Genomic DNA, 20,943 nt, shown 5'->3' with positions numbered 1-20,943 from the left:
GTGTGTGTGTGTGTGTGTGTGTGCGCGCTCACACACACAGGAGCACACACACACACACACACACACACACACACCCACACACACACACACACACACACACACACACACACACACGCACACTTCCGTTCCAACTCAAAGGCATCGTAAACCGGAATAATAAAACAAACAAGAAAAAAGTTTATCAATGTAGGAGTAGAACAAGAAAGAAAAGGAAAGGGAAGAGGAGGGAGGATAGAAAGCAAAAGGAGAGAGAAAAGCGGAGAGAAAAAAACAGCTAGAGAAAGTGTGTGAGGGATGGAGAACTAAATGAAACAAAAAAGAAAGGGTAAGGAGGAATTTTTTTTTTTTTTTACGTGGCAACCTGGTTAAGAAAGAATTTGGGACAGGAAGGAAGGGAAAGGCAAGGGAGAAAAGAAAATAGGGAAATGGGACAGGAAGGAAGGGAGTGAGCCTGAGGAATAGGGACAGTAACCAAGGGAACTAACAAGGGACACAGAAGACAAAGAAGTAAGAACAGGGTATAAAGGAGAATGAGCGTGTGAGGAGAGAAGGGTGAAGGATATAGAGAGAAGGGGAAAGGGGGAGGCAGTGGAACAAAAGTAAGGTAAGGAAGGAAAGAAATAAGAAGGATAAGAGATAGAAAAAACGAGGAAGAGGATTAAAGGATAAAGGATACTTAAAGGAGGGAAGAGTAGGAGGCAAAGGAACAAGAGTAAAGGGGCTGTTACACTGGGGAAATTTTCCGTGGATCTTCAGTCAAACCACGATTTCCGCTGGCGTGGTTCTCATTTCCGTGGTTTTCTGACGTGTCCACGATCTTCCGTAGCTACGGTAGGTTTCACCGAACGACGACGGTATTCACAATCATCATCATCAGCAATAACAAGAAACAAGAAGAGGAAGAAGCTACACCCTACTGTCCCTATGCATTCGCTCAGCTATGAGTGTTGTTGCCGAGGTCACTTTAATTGAGAAAATACGGGACATGCCTTCCTCGTCTTAAAGACGTAGTTCTTGCAACAGCTGCATCACTTCACTGCCCTCCTCTCTTCTTGCAAGCCATTGCCGCCTCCACATTCTTTTCTTTTTCCGTTGCTTGTATAAATTGATTGTCACTAGAGCCAAAGCAACGGCACTTTGAGTGAAAACAGGGGTGCGAGCAGGGACGCCAGCCATACTTGTTGTTGTGAAAATGTGTCGGTCAAGACCACGGAACGCTGAGAGAGTGCGGGGCAAGTGTGATAGGAAGACGACGGTAGTATGTCCACGTAGGCAAAAATCGACGATTTTATGACAAGGCCCACGGAAAATTTGCACAGCGTAATACCCCCTTAAGATAAGGAGGCAAAAAACTAAGGATAGGAGATAAATGAAGGGTACAAGGTTAGTTATTAAGGGTGGTAAGGGTATAATAACTAGAGGGTAGTGGATATGAAGAGAAATGAAGAGCAGGAGGCAGAGGGACAGAGTAAGGAAAGGGAAGGTGGTCGAAGGAGGGGAGGAGGAGGGATAAGGGAAGGGAGATGGAGGTAAGGGAAGGGAGGGGGACCCAGGGTATAAGAGTGAGGGACATCAAGGAGCAGATAACACAGGAGGGCTTTACACCTCAAGGACACGAAGAACCTGTCCCTATAGCTACACCATGGAGGTAGCTAATCCTACCTCCATGAGCTACACACACACACACACACACACACACACACACACACACACACACACACACACACACACACACATACACACACACACATCCACGTGACTCCTGACGGTCGGTTCAATCAGAAAGGGTCGGTCGCCAATAGGTCCCGGCACGTCTTGAAGTAGGAAGGGACGCGTCTTAACTAGGAAGAGACGGGGAGGCGTGTCTGTCATGTGCCGGGCAAGACAGCGAAGACTATTCCTGTTCCGCGAGGGGTGATGAATTAAGCGTACTGTATAGGGGAAGATAAGGAGGGAGAGTGGGAAGGGTGGAGAAGAGGAAGTGAATTAGTTGGGGTCTGCAGGGGCAAAGAATAGGGAAGGAGGTAGAGGTAAAACAAGAAGAGGAAGGGAATTAGTATGTCTGATGCAGCGTTTGTATTATAGGGGCGAAGATAACAGGATGGGAAGGGGAGAGCAAGAAGAGGAAGGGAATTAGTATTGCTGATGTGTTTGGTTTGCAGAAGCGAAGGTAGGCAGGGTAGGAAGGGTAAGGAACGAAAAGGAAGTGAATGAATTGGGATGATGTGTGTTTGCGGTTGGGGCGATGGAGGCAGCGAGGGAAGAGTAAAGCAAGGATAGGAAGTGGATGAGTGGGGAAGCTGTAATGTTTGTTTTGCAGGGGTGAAGAATAGACAGAGGGATGTACTTCTAATCAAGGCTAAAGCAGAAAGATATAGGGAACTAGAAGAGATGATATCGTGTTTGGTCTGCGGGGAGAAGGTAGGCAGGGTAGGATGAGTAAAGCAAGAAGTGGTCGTGAATAAAGTGCACTTCTTAACCCGTCCGCTGCGATTGTCATGGATTTGGCCTTCAGTAGTAGCCTGGTAATATATATAGTCCCATGTCTTTCTCTCCCTCTGTGGTGGATACTGGAGTGTTTCCCATGTGGTATTGGTGTGCTTGATATCTCCTCCCAGGGTGCAGGACTTGACATTTTTCTTCATTGAATTGTAGCAGCCACTTTTTGTTCCATTCCTGTAGCTTGGTGAGGTCTTCTTGTAGGAAATCCGCAGTCAAGGGGTTAAGCAAAGGTAAGGCAAGAAAAGGGAATGGATGAGTAGGGAAGGTACAGTAAGGGAAAGAGGAAGGAACTAAGGATAGGAGATAAAGGAAGGGTATAAGGTTAGTATTAAGGGAAGTAAGGTATAATAACTACAGGGTAAAGGACATGAAGAGGAGGAAAGAGTAGGAGACAGGGACAAGCGGCAAGAACAGATAGTAGGTGAATAAAGAAAGCCCCGTCTGTCTGATGTGATCTCTAATTATGTCGTTCAAACCTGTCAACTGAAATACATACTATCAAACTACAAGCATCAACTTCCTTTATATCCATCATCATATTTATTTATCCATTAGAATCGCCTCCGTGAATCGAACACACCAAACAAACTTACTAAAACTCACGAAACCAAAACTAATCAAAACCTCACCAAACCAAAACTCATCAAAACCTCACCAAACCAATACTCATCAAAACCTCACCAAACCAATACTCATCAAAACCTCACCAAACCAATACTCATCAAAACCTCACCAAACAAAACAAAACCAAACCAAGGCAAGACCAAGACCCACCAAACCAAATTAACCAAACCAAACCAAAACTCATCAAAACCTCACCAAACCAAAACTCATCAAAACCTCACCAAACCAAAACTCATCAAAACCTCACCAAACCAAACCAAACCAAACCTACGCAGGGCCCCAAATATCCCTTCTGGCGGCGTATAGAGCGGTCAGCGGCCCCTCGTCTATTAATAACCTTCGCACCTGACAATGTATACAACCTCCTCACAGTGTTAACGAGGCCTCGAGGCTGGGAGGGACCGGAGGGAAAGAAGGGGAAGGGAGTGAGGTAACGTACACATATGCGTCTCGCTCTCTGTCTCCCCACCCACCTCCCATCCCCTCTGTGTTTCTATGGGGAATGGGTCTTTGTGTTGCTTATAATCTCACAGGTTTTTGAGATGTCACGGATATGTTGCATTTGGGTTAGGTGCACGTTCGTAGAGTATTGCATATAAGTGTTGAGTGTTGGTAAAGTTAGTATGCTTTGTTCTACTACTATCGTTACAACTACTATTTCGATTACTACTACTGATACTACTACTACTACTACTGATAACACTAATACTAAAACCACCTCTGTCCTGCACATATAACCTTTCTTACTGTTACTATTCCTCCTCCTCCTCCTCCTCCTCCTCCTACTACTACTACTACTCCATGGCCTTAACCTTTCCGGCCCCATCCACTCAGATAATCTCGTTCATTTCTCATCAACACATGTTCTCAGAGTGTTATTAGCCTAAATTCCTTCATAAATGCAGGTTTTGAGTTAATGGAAAGTCGCTGTGGCCAAAAATACATCCAAACTTAGCACGGATAGATGAATCACTCTGAAAATACGTAGAAAAATAGGACTAGTGGACAAGTGAGAGAAAATGGAAACGGAAAACTACGCGGAACAAAAGAGAAGCAGAGAGAAAGTCAAAGAAAATACAAACGAGAAACTAAATAGATAACAGAAGTAGAGAGAAAGTCAAAGAAAATACAGAGAAACTAAATAGATAACAGAAGTAGAGAGAAAGTCAAAGAAAATACAAAAAAAAAATACGTAGAAGAGTAGAGATAGAGAGAAAGTGAGATGATAAACAAACGAAGAACTAATTACAGAAAAATAGAAGTAGAAAATAAGTGAGAGAAAATGAAAACGAAAAACTGAGAACGAAAGAGAGGCAGAGAAAAGGCGAGAGAAAATGCAAACAGAAAAGGACAAAAAAAAAAAATTACCATACCTTTCCCCTCTACCATGTTTTCTTATAAGTATTTGCTCTTCATTTCTCTAAGTTTAGATTGCTTACTTAACTATCTAGAAACGCAGTAATAGGTAAATAGAAACTGTAATGAAGCTTTCTCACTACTTCATATCATATTAAGGTCAGAGGCAATTAAAATAAAATAAAAACTTGATAGAAAAAAATGTTTGCAAGGCTCACTCCAAATCTCAAGTCACTCCGAATTAAAGAACAACTAAATAATAACAGACTAAGACTCCAATGACATTATTCTAATTGGACACATCAAACAGTGAGTGACGCCGAGACGAGAGAAACTGAGCTAACCTTGACTCGTCCACGGCCTGCGAGCGTCTTCCTTCTTTTCCTCTGCTACCCGTCCACGGACTCTGCTGATAGGCACGAAGACTGCGCGCGTGTGTGTGTGTGTGTGTGTGTGGTGAAGGTCGAGAGCTCTTGAAGAATCCTGAAATATAGATGAACAAATGAGTGGGTTGAAGTGAGATGTTTGTGCGTGGTGAAGGTCGAGCTCTTGAAAAGAACTGAAATATAGACATGGACAAATGAGTGGGTTGAATTGAGATGTTTGTATGTTTGTAGGTCTTTGTTGTAGACGTTGCTTCGTTGTGTAGAGGTTGAGAACTTTGAGGAACACTGAAATATAGACGGGCGAATGAGTGGTTTAAAGTGCGATGTGTGTATGTTTGTGGTGCCTTCGTTGTAGTTGTTGCTATACAAGTCATGTGTTTGTTCCTTGGGTTTCAATAAAGCAGAGAACAATAAGAAGTAAAAATATGATGTATCAGCCAATCAGACACACACACACACACACACACACACACACACACACACACACACACACACACACACACACACACACACACACACACACACACACAAAGTAAAAAATAAGATGTATGTTGTCAGTTAGATGTTTGTATGCTGTGATGTTTTCGTTGCAGGTGTTGGTGTGTTTGTATTGTTATTGTTTCTACTGATATCAATGAAGCAGAAAACAAGAAAATAAGGAGAAAAAATCTCTGACCGTCATGTCATAACATTCCCGACGATAAATAGCCTTTGCGATAATACACGGAATATCAACGGAGGATAGGCGTCCCTTCCTGTTTGTCATATATACGCTTCTCCTATTTATCTTATTTAGGCCCATTTCACACGAGCGGTTTCTGCCGCTGCGGCACGTGCCGGACGGTTTAGCTTTACATTGACTCCTATGGATGCGTTCACACGAATCCGGAGCGGCAGGACTGCCGCTCCGGCAGCCGCACCCTGCCGGACTGCCAGCAAGACTGCAGCGGCAGAAATGCCGCACAACGGTTTCGGTGGCCATGTGTTGCTATGGGCGCGTTCACACATACGATGTTTGCCGCGTGCGGCGAGGGATAGTTGTCTGTCAACACTGGGAGGAAAGGCACGCGACCACTGTGCATCATTGGAAAAGCTGGTATGCACTATATTTTCCATCTTGTGAACTTTCAGTTACTGTATATTGAAAATGTAAGTGTCTTACATATTAATTCTGTATACCTCTGTACAACAAACATCTGCATTTAAATTTCAAGGTTATTGCTAATTTAGATTACCACAACACGGAGCTGCTGATCTCGGAGATTGAGAGTTAGTTTAGAATGACCAGAAAAAAATGGGGAAGAAAAAGGAATAGAACAGGAATTAAGAAGAAGAATGAAGGAATGAAAGGATGAGGAAGGAAAAGAGGAATAAGAAGAGGGAAAGAAATGAAAGGAGGAAGAGGAAGAGGGAGAAGAAAAGAGAAATGAGAGGAGGAGAAGAGGAGAAAGAGGGGTAAGTAAAAGAGAAACGAAGAGCAAGAGGAATAAAGTACTCCTCACCTTCTCCTATTATTCGTTCCGCCTTCTGGCGGTAACAAAATGAGGGGGTAGATTTCAGTGATATGGTCATCTGTTAACTGGACACATCACCCCTCTCTCCCCAACCCCGCGGCTTTCTACTGTAGCGCATCGCTATGCTGTCCTACTTCTTAATGCAAGGCTTAACCAGAATTTTCACTTTTTCATCCTTTTACTGGTTTCACTTGTCCGTTTTCCCTCCCTCCTACGACTTGGACGCTTTGAAGACGGGAGTATCTAGCCACCTCTCCAACCTAATATGACCATGTTTTTTTTTTTTATTAACTCGGGAGCAGTGATCTGTGGGCTTGTTTTAACTTTTGTTTCGTCTCCTTTGCTGTAAAAAAAAAATGCTGTGAGGTTTTGTCGCAGTCAACGGTGGTGTTGGTGTTGATATTTGTTCTTGTTGTTGTTATCATGGACGTCAGTACAAATGTTAGTGTGTTATTGATTAATTTGTTGTTGATGTTGTTGTTGTTGGTGGTGGTGGTGGTGGTGGTGTTACTATGAAATATGAGAAACAGAAAAAAAAATTCAAGTAAATAAAAACATCACAGACACAAACAAGTATACAAACAAATAAACCACAACCTATTTCCTTTCAAGTTCACGGTAAATAAAAAGAGAACACCTGAGAACATTACCAAGTCAATAACAATATTTGAAGCAAGAAGACTCCTTCCCTTCCCCCTTCCCCCCCCCTCCACACACACAAACACACTATCACGCTAACACACTCCCTTCAAATCCCAAATCCTAAAATAGTTCAATGTGGATAAAGAGGTTAAGAGGTTACCTGCACACATAAGGTACCATGCCAACGACCTCTGTACGGGTGGTGATGGAGGAGGACGGGGGGGGGGGGGGGCAGAAGACAATAACGTGCATTCACTCTTATCTGCGCATCTCTAAAACGTCGACTTCACATTGTTTTTAACTCGTAAATTTCATCACTACGCCATATCCGGCCCTTTGTCATTTGTTATTTTGCTCTCTGTCTGACCTTCTGCTTTTTTTTTTTTTAGGGGTTGGCGAATGTATGCTGCAGATGATGATGATAATGATGATGATGATGATGATGATGTGCTGGTGAGTGCATATATAGGAATGGTTAAGTGGGTGTTATTTTTTTTCATCGTAATTGCCTAGTCATTATATTGCATTGTACTTTCAGCTATATCATTATTACAGTGCTTCTTAGTAATGCAGGTCTTAGTGATGTTTTCGGTTTTTACGTGTAGGAGAGACAAGACAGGGATAGACAGATAGACAGGTAGAGAGAGAGAGAGAGAGAAAAAAAAAAAGGAAACTGGGATTTGGAACCGAAGAGGAAGGACTGGGGAGAGAGGAGGAAAGCCTAGGTAAAGAGACTGGAAAGTGAGACACAGAGAAAGAGACAGATAGATGCTGAGATTGTTGTTGTAGTAGTAGTAGTAGTAGTACTAGTAGTAGTAGTAGTAGTAGTAGCAAAAGTAGTAGTAGTAGTAGTAGTAGTAGTAGTAGTAGTAGTAGTAGTAGTAATAGTAGTAGTAGTAGTAGTAGTAGTAGTAGTAGTAGTAGTAGTAGTAGTAGTAGTAAAAGCAGTAGTAGAAGTAGTAGTAGTAGTAGTAGTAGTAGTAGTAGTAGTAGTAGTAGTAGTAGTAGTAGAAGTACTAGTAGTAATAGTAGTAGTAGTAGTAGTAGTAGTAGTAATTGTAAAAGCAATAGCAATATATCAACTAACCACTATGTAGACGAATGCCGTTAACTTAACCCTTACAACCACACCCACATATACCCACAGCCTCTCACATGCTCCTAACGGGTCAAGTCTTATATAACCACGGGCGCGCAGGTGGAGAAAGGTGAGGTCGGCCCGGCACAGGAGGGAGCGCGGGCCAGGGGGAAATCGGGTCAGGAGATACTGGACCGGAGGAGGCCTTAGGGGGTCTAAGTTAAACCTGCATAGAGGGGCGAGGAAGAAAGTGGAGAGTCGATGGAATTGAACAGGTACAGGTTTAAGAGAGACTAAGAAGAAGCTCCATATGGGGAGGCGGTGGGAGCGTGCGGGCGCGGCGTCCAGGAGGACGCGGGTGGACGCGGGTTCACGTCTCACCCCCGCCGCGACAAACAAGATGGCAATTGTTCAGTCATCGCCGAGTGGCCTAAGACTATCCACATGCTGTCCTGAAAACCATCCATCAACCTGGACCCTAGATTCTCACTTAAAAAGAGGATCAAAGATGAGCTACGGGAGGCAGCAGGAGCGAAGCAAGACGGCGTCACGAAAAGCACTTGCCTGCGCCATATGAGGCTGGGGCCGACCACCAGGCCCCACCAAGAAAGCCTACCGGCGCCATAAGCGAAACGTAAAAAAAGGAAAAAAGTAGAGGAGCGAGGAAGGGGGTGCATGTAGATAGAAGTGGACGGGGCAATTGTTTAAATAGAAGACCAAGATGAACCAGCACAGAAAGGCGTATAGAAAAACTAGAGGGAGAGAAGGAAGAAACGGAACGGGAGGGGTTCAAGGAGAGACCATTATGAACAAAAACAGAGGGACACAGAGGAGCTAGAGAGAGGGAGGGATGGGATGGGATGGGATGGAGGTGGAGGGGAAGATGAACTACAGAAGGGCGAGGTCGTGAGGCCGGGGAGTAAGAAGGATGGGAGTGGGCAGGACGGGAACAAGATGGGTGGGGGGGGGAGATGAACCCGCATAGGGAGGCTTGGAGGAGGAGGAGGAGGAGGAGGAGGGGCATGCAGAGGTAAAGGAACCTATTAAAGGCCAAGGTATGGGTTGAGAAAGTAGCAACGCCCTCTCGTGTAGGGTATAAAAGCGTGGGAACCCATAACGTCTCCCTATTCTGCATCTGAGTCGCACGGAAGAGGGTTCAGAACAGCCTCAGCGATCTACCTATTCTTGAGTCTTGCTGTTCAGGGTTTTCAAGGGTCTGGCGCAATGGGTTCCTCGTCGGTCGTGGTCGTCAGCTTTGCCCTCATCGCTGTGATTGCTGTGGTGCTGGCAATCCCTGCCGTGCACGTCTCTGATGGTAAGTTGTTTAATTAATTCGCTATGTATTAAAAGTCATCTCGAACGTTTTAGTTTTCGGCCAGTTTACTCTTTTATTTGTCCTGCTCGTTATCTCCGCCGTGCACCTTAATTTGGGTAAGTCATTTCCAACATTTTAATATTTGGCCTTTTTACGTTTTTATTTGTCCTGCTCGTCATCCCTCATTTTTCCTGTGAGACGGTAAGTTACTTTATGCCCTGTTTCGTTATAAGCCAACAAAAACACTTAAATAACTGACTTCTTTACTTTTATATTTGTCCTGCTCGCCATCCGTCATTTCCCTGTTTAACGGTAAAATTCTTGCTGCTTCGTCCATTATGTTTCGTTCTTTCCTGTTGCAGTTCTGTCTAAATGCCAAACGCCTGAACACGTGCTCCCATTGCACAAACCTTGCCATTCTTTCTCCATTGTGTCCTCTCTGCTCTCACCTTATGCACTATTATTTTTTAAACCTTTCCATTACCTGATTTTGCTCTTTTTTCACTATTTCAAATCTAACTTAAACTTTTAGGAGCAGCGAGTAGCGGGCTTTTTTCTATTATTGTTTCATCTTCTTGTGCCCTTGAGCTGTCTCCTTAGTTGTAAAAAAAAAAAAAAAAAATTACCATCAGCTTACTACCTTTAGCTGGCCAAGTGTACAATTCAGGCGTTCGGAGATTTAGGTACCTAGCCATTTTTTTTTTTTTTTTTTTTTTGCTTTAGGAAAGGCAGACTACACATCCCAGGAAGAACAAGAGACAAGTTGCAGGGGAAAAGCGACCTTATATTTAGTGTACCGAGGGTCGCTTTTCCCTTGCTTTCCCTTCCTTGAAAGTACTGTCTTGTTTTTTTTTTCTGGGATGTGTAGCCTGCTCTTCCCTAGTGCAAACTAGAAGAAATAGCTTTGTCCTTTCGCCCCTTCTTCTGTAGACGCCTCCATCATATGACCCCAGGACTGAGGACACGAAACTTGCCTATCATTCCATGTAGCTCCCCAACACCCCTATTTTTTTCTTCTTTTTACAGCAAAGGAGGCAGCTCACGAAACGCTTATCACACCACGTGACTCTACAACACTTTCCTACTTATTTTTCTTTTTGTTTTCTTTTCCCAGCAAAGGAGGCAGCTCAAAGGCAAAACACTTACACAGAGAGAAATCCGGCTTTGTATTGTACTGTAATTATTGCCCCACACACTCTGTCGGTTCGTTCCGGTCTCAGCTGCTCTCATCCGCCTGTTTCCCACCTCGTGACTTGCAGGTTCTTGTAGGAGTATTATTATCAAGTTCGCCCAATAATAAGCAATGTCTCGTGTTTTATGGAGGACCTAAACCCGTCCTTGTGGCTCGAGACGGCACGTGAAAGACAGTCGTTTGCTTTCTCTATTTCTTTTGCTTCTGTGGGTGTGTGCATGTGTGCGTGTGTGTGGAGGGAGGGAGGGAGGTAGGGAGTGTGTGTTGTGGGGGGGGTAAGTATGTGTGACTGTGTGTGTGTGTGTGTGTGTGTGTGTGTGTGTGTGTGTGTGTGTGTGTGTGTGTGTGTGTGTGTGTGTGTGTGTGTGTGTGTGTGTGTGTGTGTGTGTGTGTGTTAACCTTCTCTTTTTATTTTTTTTTTGCTTAGTTTTTTTCCTCTCTTTCCTATGTCTTTCTTTTTTGTTGTTGTTGTTGTTTCCGTGACACAAGGACAATGACGACTTTTTCTTCTTCTTTTTTTTTTTTTTACCTCCCTCGCTGTGTCTTTGTGTTGCCTCTTTCTTCTCTCTCTTGCTTCTCTGTATATTGTTTCTTCCTCTTGCTTGTGTAACTTCTTGGAATTACCGATCTTTATTCTCTCTTTCTCTTCCTTCGCATATCTTTACGAATTTTCTGTTTTCTTTTATTTTATTTTGCGTTATTTTCTGACACTTCTGGAAACGGTCAAACATTATTACTTATTTTTATTCAGGAGCAGTAAGTAGCGGGATTTTTTGTTTTAATATTGTTTTCCTTTTTTACGCCCTTGAACTGTCTCCTTTGCTGTTAAAAAAAAAAAAAAAAGAGTAGCTATTGTCTTTACTCTTTATTTTCTTATTTTGTTATCATCTAATTTTACTTTATTTTCCAAGTTATTTTTATTGCTTTACTTAATTTTCTATTTTTTCTGGCTCCTTGTTCGTTATTGCTATCTTTATTGTTTTTTTCTTGTTGTTTTCTTGAATCATCATCTTGTAGGAACGCCGTATATCTTTTACACTTTCTTCTTTGGCTTTCTATATTTTCTTATTTTTTTCTGGTTATTTTCTAATACTACCTTGGCCTTTCTTTTTCTTGTCTACTTATTTCAAACTCTTTTCTTTTCCTGGCTACTCTCTTCTTACTTTTCTTATTTTTTCTTTTCTTTCTTGCAATGTGCTTCGTCATTACTATTTTTCCTTCGTTTTTCCTTTCTCTCACTTTTTCTCGGGGGAACTTTTTTTCTTTTGATTTCTTTCACTTTCTGTCACAGGAACGGTTTATTCATTTAAACTTTTTTTCTTTCTAACAAGTTATTTTCCACTTTTTATGGTAGCAACTGTTTTTCACTTGTTTTCTTTCCCTTCGTTTTGCAACATTTTTTTTTCATTCCTTCAAGCTTTAGTTTTTCCTGACAGTTTTTTCGTTCCAGCACTGTACGTCTCACTTTTCTTGGCTTTTTTTTTGTAATCAATCTTTTTTGTTCCTTGCAGACGACAGCGACGAGACGCAGCGCACGAGGATGGACTGCTACAGCGGCGGGCCTGGAGCGTCCCTCCTGTAAGTTACGCCAAGACACCAAAATAAAGAAGAAAAAAATAGTAGGAAGGGTTAAAACGATACTTGCACAGCTCCTTTGCCCATAATTTTCCTTTCTTCTGTTTTTTTCTGTTTTTGTTTTTATATTTCTGTTGTTTCTGTTGTCTCATGTAAGCTACGCCGATAGAGAGGAAAACAAAGACAAAGTGAAGATTTAAAAAGAAGCTTGGACATAGCATTTGCCTTCAATTTTCCTTTTTTGTTTGTTTTGTTCTGTCAGTGGAGAAAAAACCTGGAATTTGACGATCCAATTTAGATTACTTTTCTCCAGTGCTCATTCTTTTTGTTAACTGTACATATGTGAGAGTATATTCACCTCACTCCATCTCGCATCGTAGCAGTGTCCACAGTCCATCACAGTGTCTTTATATGAGCTGCCGAACCAAACTATGCAATCTAACACACTCCATAATGGTTGGGTTTTCGACGTGGCACCAGATACTATAGAGAATTCTTGTACAGTTTTTTTCAAATTTCTGACCTTCTGCTTTACTGTTTGTCTTACACGTGGAAAAAGAGGTAGATTTTGAGCTAGAAATAAATGGGAAACGAATATAAGTTAAAGATACTGAGTCATCTTTGGAAGGGATACATTGGGCGGATCCCTCCCTAATTCTACTACGTTTGTCTTCTTTACGTGACAAAGGAGTCAGACTGATCAAGGGCAAAAGAAAGTATATGGGTAATGAGTACAAATGAAGAATCTTGAGTCATCTTCCGAAGGGTTAACTTAGATGTAGTCTCTGTTGATGTTACGCTATTTGTCTGTTATATAATGTGGCAAAGGAAACAAACTGATCAAGGGTTAACGAGAACAAATGAGTAATGAATATAATAAGGGTCCTTAATTCTAAGTAATCTCTCGAATAAGTATTTTCTCCCTAATGCAACTATATTTGTCTTTTTTTAAGTGGCAAAGGAGGAGAAGTGATCAATAAATGGGTATGGAATTTTAATGAAGGTCCGTGTGTCATCTCTTGAAGGATGGGCTGATAATTAGGGACCTCTCGCTGATGCTACGTTGTTAGTTTTTTTTTTTTTTTTAATGGCAACAGCGACAAGACCAAGTACTAAAAACAAGGAAAATCGTAAGGTAGAAATGCTCATAACACGTTGATCCCATTATGATAAAAAGAGGAGGAGGCTGCCGATAGAAATACAAACAAAAATAAACCCGCAAAAAATCACATTCCGGACAAGATCAAGACCAAGAACGATCCAATTAAGAAGAATGCGAGTCGATGTTGGTCTTTTTTCTCTCCCTGGATTAGAGCTAAGGTCGTGGGTTGATATCTCTAGCTTCTGTTAAGTCTTGTTGGATTTATGTCTCTCTCTCTCTATTTCTATGGACAAAGTGAGCTCTTCCACAGGGACGGATTGCACCTGTCTCCCATCGGGGCAGCCAGATTCGGAAGGCTCCTCAACGACGCAGCACGTGACATCCGATCATAAAACGAGTCTCAGCCACGTCCCTCCACCCCGCCCGTGTAAATAGACGCCGTGCATCGCAACAAACCCGTAACCGTGATCCCGCAAGTACCACCACCTCTATTACCAAGCCTCTCGATAACTTAAAAATCCTTAGTTTCAATGCGCGTAGCCTAAGAAATAGATTTGATGAACTGAGATGTCTTGCTCTAACAGAAAATTTTGACATAATTGCTATAACCGAAACATTTATCGACACCACAAATGCTGACTTAAGTTCTGAATACAATATAGATGGCTACAGACTCTTCAACAAAGATCGTGTAAACCGTAGAGGCGGTGGCGTCGCCCTTTTTGTCAAAAGCTATTTGCAACCCACTGACAAAACGACCAAGAAACAGTAACGTTGAGCATTTGTGCGTACGAGTAAACATTGCAAAAGTCAATTTAAATATATCTGTCACCTACAGACCTCCCGGGCAATCACTCGATGACGACCTTGAAATGTACAGCGTCTTAAGGCAGCCACTTAATAACAATTAATAACAACGACTCACTGGTAGTAGGAGACTTTAACCTCCCCCAAATCGAGTGGGCGACACTGTCAGGTACAGAAGGCGAGTCACATAGAACGATCGAATTTCTAGAAGAAAATTATCTAAGCCAAATGGTTTCTGAGCCAACTCGACAAAAATAATATACTCGACCTTGTTACAACGACCTAAGATAACCTAGTCAGTAATGTCACGGTAGGAGAACACCTCGGTTCTTGCGATCATAATTTAGTGCGCGTCGACATTAGAGCTCAATCATCAGTGACTGAAAATAAAGTAAAGGTGCCCAATTTCAAAAGAGCTAACTTCGTAGAAATCCGACAAAAACTAACAGAAATACAACTATCAGATGACGGCAACGTAGAGGAAGCCTGGCTAAGCTTTAAAAATCACTTACTCACTCAGCAGAACACATTCGTCCCCTTGTGCGAGAAGCGAATTAACACTAATAAAAGCCCACCGTGGTTTAATAGCGAAATTAAACAATCAGTCAATGAGAGAAAATTGTTTTACAGGTTAAAGAAAGAACAAAGCACGCCCGAAAATATTAGACTTTATAATGATGCCAGGCGACGAGTAAAAAGACTAGTATGTCAGGCAAAGCGTAGATATGAAGAAAATATTGCAGCCAACTGTAAACATAATCCGAAATCTTTCTTCATTTACATAAACAACAGAAAGGAGATCAAAAGTGGTATTGGACCTTTAACAAACAGCGACGGTGCATTAGTGACTGACAGCCAACACATTGCAAACCTCTTAAACAATTACTTTTCCTCGGTGTTTAATACTAACAGTCTTCCTCTCGCTACCACCAACACCAGTACTATTGTAAATCTCGAGCATGCATTGCCTAATTTTGAAATAACAACCGATGAAGTCCTTAAAGCTCTCCATTCACTTAAAACAAATAAAAGTCCCGGACCCGACAAAGTATATCTTATACTGCTTAAAGAAACAAAGAACGAAATACTCTCCTCCCTCACTACCGTATTCAATATGTCCTTGCGACAAGGCATCGTCCCTTCGGATTGGAAAAAGGCTAACGTGACACCGATTTTTAAGAAAGGAGACAAAAAAATACCAGGTAACTACCGACCCATTAGTCTAACTTCAATTGTAGGTAAGCTACTCGAGAGCATAATTAGAGACAAAATTATGAGTTACCTCGAAAGCCACTCATTAATTGGGGATTCACAACATGGCTTCCGTAATAGAAGATCCTGCCTGTCAAACCTACTGACCTTTTATAACGATCTCTTCTCAGTTTATGACGTAACCAAATCATTGGACGTAGTCTATCTTGATTTCCAGAAAGCGTTTGATAAAGTCCCACATCATAAATTACTTTATAAATTAAAGCAAATAGGCATTGACGGTCAAGTAAACCAATGGATCGCGAATTGGTTGAGCAACAGACAACAAAGAGTTGTGATTGACGGATTTAACTCAGAGTGGGCGCCCCTCAGGGCTCGGTTCTGGGCCCAGTGCTCTTCATTATTTACATCAACGATGTGGATGTTGGACTCAATAATCGCATTAGTAAATTTGCAGACGACACAAAGATTGGTAACTCGGTTCTCACTGACGAAGACAGGCAAAGCCTTCAAGAGGATTTGCACAAAATTTCAGCTTGGTCGGATAAATGGGAGATGCCCTTTAACGTGGACAAGTGCCAGGTCCTTCAAGTTGGAACAAAAAATAAGAAGTTCGATTACGAAATATGCGGCGTTAAACTCACAAGCGTTTAATGCGTTAAGGACCTGGGGGTCAAAATCGCGTCAAACCTCAAATTCTCACATCAATGCATCGATGCAGCAAATAAAGCGAACAGAAAGTTGGGCTTCATTAAAAGAAACTTTTTATTCAAGAATAAAGATGTAATACTTCCACTCTACAATAGTTTAGTCAGACCCCACTTGGAATATGCGGTACAGTTTTGGTCTCCCCACCATGCAAAGGACATTGCTAAACTAGAAGGTGTTCAGCGTCGGGCAACAAAAATGATCCCTTCTTTGCGCAACAAATCCTACGAAGAAAGGCTTTCCACCCTTAACATATTCTCTCTTCAGAAACGTCGCCTCCGAGGAAAACTGATCGAATGTTTTAAAATACTTAATGGTTTCACGAATGTAGACAGAATAAAATTGTTTATGATCGATGACACTTTGCGAACGAGGAACAATGGCATAAAACTCAAATGTAGACAAGTAAATTCAGACTGCAAATTTTTCTTCACCAACGTTGTAGTGCGAGAATGGAATAAGCACCCACCATCAGTGGTCCAGTGTAACACGATTGACTCCTTTAAAAACAAGCTCGACCGTCACTTCCTTGAACTTAATATAAACTAGAGTAGAAAAGCAACGTTTTGGAGCCATCTGATTAATGTAAAATCACTTAGGTTTAAGGACAGACCACCTAGTCTGGACCATGGGGTATGTGTGGTCTGATTTTCTATGTAATTCTATGTAATTCTCTCTCTCTCTCTCTCTCTCTCTCTCTCTCTCTCTCTCTCTCTCTCTCTCTCTCTCTCTCTCTCTCTCTCTCTCTCTCTCTCTCTCTCTCTCTCTCTCTCTCTCTCTCTCTCTCTCTCTCTCTCTCTCTCTCTCTCTCTCTCTCTCTCTCTCTTACTTTTCTTCTTTTTGCTATCTTCCTCTATCTTGATGTGTGTGTGTGTGTGTGTGTGTGTGTGTGTATATATATATATATATATATATATATATATATATATATATATATATATATATATATATATATATATATATATATATATATATATATATATATAATTTATTCTTATTTTTTTTATTTACTACTTTCCTCCTCTCTTTTACCTCTCTCTCAAGCTATCTGACTATTTATCTAAGTACCTACCTACCTATCTTTCTATCTATCTATCTATCTATCTCTCTATCTATCTACCTATCTGTCCATCCATCCATCTATCCATCTCTATGGATGAGCTCAATGCCAAAACATCAATGTGACAATAAAGTTATTTTATTTTATCTTATCTCATTTTATCTTATCTACCCCTATCTATTTTTTTCTCTCTCGAATGGCAAGTCCTTATTTTTTTCTATTTTCCCTCTTCAGGTGTCGGGACGTTGAAGATGATGACGATGATGTTCGGCCGGTCGAGATCACTTTCAAGCAGCGCCTACAGCGGGAGAAGGACTGCAAGCCTTACCAGGACTACATCAAGGAGCTCTTCATCTGCAAGAACAGGACCCTCACCAACTAACTTAGGGGCGAGACAAGGACGCTGACGCCTCTCCTCCTCTCCGTGCATTTTATAATTACTGAACTAGGAAGCTTATTTTTCTTCTTTTCTTGTCTCTGACTCTTGTCTGCCTGCCTGTCTCTCGCTGGCGCCTTTTATCATTCTATCCTCTTGTTTATTTTTCATTCTTTTGTCGCCTTTTCTTTTGTTTTTATCACTGTTCGTCTGTCCCTCTTCCTGTCTGTATCTTCCTTCTACTTATTTCTTCATCTGTCTCGGTTTCTTTCATCTATTTCCTATCGGTATTGACTTAAACCACCACGCCAGAGGAAGATTTTTTTATCTGTTGTACGTCCCCATCGTCTCTTTCTTTTTATTTTCTGTTCCCTCCACGAAATGGAGGACGAAAACGCACGCAAAGAATGTCCGCCAAAACTGACCAGCAGGACGCCAGGAAGCAGAAGAAATGGAAACTGCTTGGGATTGAAGGTGACGCCAATGACATCTTGCTCACCTCACTGATATTTTTTTGTTTTATTGTTTTTTTTGTTGTTGTTGTTATTACGATGACACGCTTGTTGAGTTTTTTGTTATTAATAAAGTTTTGTTGTTGTTATTGTTGTTGTTTTTATTACTGTTGTCACTAGCATTATGACGATGATGACGGTATACTTCCTTGATCATTGTGACTATTATTATTATTATTATTATTATTATTATTATTATTATTAGTAGTAGTAGTAGTAGTAGTAGTAGTAGTAGCAGCAGCTGTAAAGCGCTGGGAGTCCGAACTGCAGAGGCTGAGCGAGATCGCCAAAACAGAACCGCAGGCAGCCTTCGCAGCATATACGTACGGTGTCAAGCATAAATGGAACTACCTCATCAGGACAGTTCCTGATGTTGCTCCGTTACTAAAACCTCTGGAAGATGCTATCAGAAACGCCTTCATACCGGCGATAGCAAATGGGAGATGTCCCAGCGACCAGGAGAGAAGGTTGCTGGAGTTGCCGCCAAGAATGGGTGGGCTCGGCGTCACCAACCCGCAAAATCTGGCTGAGTCTGAATTCGGGAACTCAGTCCGAATCACAGCCTCCTTGACCGGATATATTATCAATCAAAATGAAAGGGAAGAAGACAACCCTCAAGATATTAGGTCACTAAGAAATGAAATCTCCATAAACAGAGAAGGAAAACAGAGAGACACTCTGAGTGACCTAATGAGAGAACTCCCAGAAGGCACAAGGAGGAGGACAGATATTGTACAGGAAGTGGGCGCTTCAAACTGGCTAACCACACTACCTATCAGGGCAAAAGGCTTCAACTTAAACAAAAAAGAATTCACTGATGCCCTTGCCCTCAGGTATGGCTGGCCAGTGGATGGGCTCCCAAACATGTGTAACTGTGGCTCACCCTTCAACCAAAATCATGCCATGACATGCAAGAGAGGAGGTTTCGTCTGCATGAGACATGATGAAGTAAGAGACGTAACAGCTCAAATGCTGAAAGAAGTCTGCCACGACGTGACTGTGGAACCCATGCTGCTCCCTCTGCAAGGCGAACACCTCGCCAGACGCACCGCTAATGTTTCGAACGAAGCACGAGTGGATGTTAGCGCCAGAGGGTTTTGGACTCGTGGACAAAGGGCATATTTTGACATAAGTAACTTTGATCCCATGGCCCATTGCCACAGAGACCTGACCCTTGATGCAGCCCACGGAAGAAACGAACAAGAGAAGAACAGAGCATATGAAGAAAGAATACAGAATGTGGACCAGGGCTCCTTCACCCCGGTAGTATTCACGACGGCAGGAGGGATGGGACCAAGGGCGCAGAGCTTCTACGCAAGACTCGCCGAAACACTGGCGGATAAGAAACAACAGCCAAGAAGCAGTGTGGTCGCCTGGATGAGATGCAGGCTGTCCTTCTCCCTCCTGAGGTCAGCCTTGGTCTGCCTGAGAGGAACCAGGTCACCTGCACCCAAAACCACCCGCATTGCCGACCTGGACTTTGAGGCGACGGTGGTTGATAGTCGTATCAACCACAAGCTCTGTTTGCTTAAAAATAATATGTTTAGTAAGGTTTGTAATATTAAATAAAGATGGTTCTCGGCCAGTCATTGGCGGGGTGGGGCCAATGAATTGCTTTGTGAAAGGATATGAGAGAATATACCGCTCACAACGCAACTCTAATAGATGGAGGCCCGTTTTTTTTGTGTAAAAAAAAAAAAAGTAGTAGTAGTAGTAGTAGTAATAGCAATCGTAGTAGTACTATCATTATCATTAGAATCTAATTATTTTTTTCATTGCAATAAAACAAAAGGCAAAATATGCGTATCACGACCCAGCGCACCGAGGCACAGTGTTATAGTAGGATATCAATGTATTATTATTATTATTATTTAATATCACCACGAATTAGGCATACAATTGTCAATGGAAAAAACCCACGACAGATAGATCACGCCACCTTATAGGAATGTCGTCCGTCAGTGTTTACCGTCTCAGTTTGTATACATCGCATTTCATAGTGCGTGGAGGTCACCTTGACGTACGTGACCAATTGTAACAATTATTTTCCAACCTGTAACTCGCGACTCCTTCACGAGAGTCCGACTGACACACAACGGAGTCGCTCTCGCTACGACGCTTCTTGTACATATAGGCTACGAATATATTTGCCTTAAGGAAGCTGAAGTCTTAATCAACGCCCTTTAAACGCCCCCCGGTAACCCCGTTACAACAGACCCCACAGGTAAACAGCCACACCTGATCTGCATAGGCGGCGCGGGGTGCTTGTACTAACGCTTCATTGTTTAGCGGGTGCCGTGTCCGCCCCCCCCCCCCCCTCCTGGCCAGTGTTCCCCCTCTCCCTCACCATCAACGGGTGTTGCTCATCTCTATCTATTTCCACCTACTCCCTTTCTCCCTTTCTCCCTTTCCCCTCCTGCATCCCCTCCTGCTGTGTTAGCAGTAGACGATACCCTCCCTCCTTCCCTAGCTCGCTCTCTCTCTCTCCCTCCTTCTCTCTCTCTCTCTCTCTCTCTCTCTCTCTCTCTCTCTCTCTCTCTCTCTCTCTCTCTCTCTCTCTCTCTCTCTCTCTCTCTCTCTCTCTCTCTCTCTCTCTCTCTCTCTCTCTCTCTCTCTCTCTCTCTCTCTCTCTCTCTCTCTCTCTCTCTCTCTCCACAGACACACACACACACATTTATCCATTCAAAACAGCCTCATAATACACTATTGAGCTACATTTCTGACAACCGCGCGAATAGTTAAACGCCGGAAAAGTTAATCACCGCCTATCAACATAAAACAAGTGCGTAGGAAAGACCCGAACAGCGCAGGGAACCAGGTTACATTACCACACACTAACGCTTTGAGGCAAGGGCGGGAAGGTGGGAGGGGGGTAAGTGTGAGGGTAGGTCATTCGGGTCATACATCACAGGGCGGGGCAACACGAGAACAAAACACGGTAAAGACGGGACGCCCTCAACGTTGCAAGCACTACCGGTATTG

The 20,943-nt window shown here is 42.5% G+C and overlaps 1 protein-coding gene across 1 annotated transcript; it reads left to right on the top strand.

Moving 5' to 3' along the window:
- Positions 1-9,229: 9,229 nt before the first annotated feature.
- LOC126994486 (uncharacterized) lies at positions 9,230-18,050 on the top strand. The gene is made up of 3 exons (XM_050853804.1): positions 9,230-9,417; positions 12,121-12,187; positions 17,308-18,050. Exons 1-3 carry the CDS (start codon positions 9,327-9,329, stop codon positions 17,453-17,455), a joined length of 306 nt encoding a protein of 101 aa, XP_050709761.1. The 5' UTR covers positions 9,230-9,326; the 3' UTR covers positions 17,456-18,050.
- The last annotated feature ends 2,893 nt before the right edge of the window (positions 18,051-20,943 follow it).

The sequence above is a fragment of the Eriocheir sinensis genome, unplaced genomic scaffold (genome assembly GCF_024679095.1).
Source record: "Eriocheir sinensis breed Jianghai 21 unplaced genomic scaffold, ASM2467909v1 Scaffold800, whole genome shotgun sequence".
Classification (NCBI taxonomy): domain Eukaryota; kingdom Metazoa; phylum Arthropoda; class Malacostraca; order Decapoda; family Varunidae; genus Eriocheir; species Eriocheir sinensis.
The sequence above is the reverse complement of the archived record's forward strand: the minus strand, read 5'-3'. Positions and strand labels throughout refer to the sequence as shown.

Excerpts from the sequence above, each read along its gene's own strand:
- LOC126994486 (XM_050853804.1), top strand. The coding sequence starts at position 9,327 with ATGGGTTCCTCGTCGGTCGTGGTCGTCAGCTTTGCCCTCATCGCTGTG. Across the intron at positions 9,418-12,120 it reads TGCCGTGCACGTCTCTGATG|ACGACAGCGACGAGACGCAG; the intron begins GTAAGTTGTTTA and ends TGTTCCTTGCAG. Across the intron at positions 12,188-17,307 it reads GGGCCTGGAGCGTCCCTCCT|GTGTCGGGACGTTGAAGATG; the intron begins GTAAGTTACGCC and ends TTCCCTCTTCAG.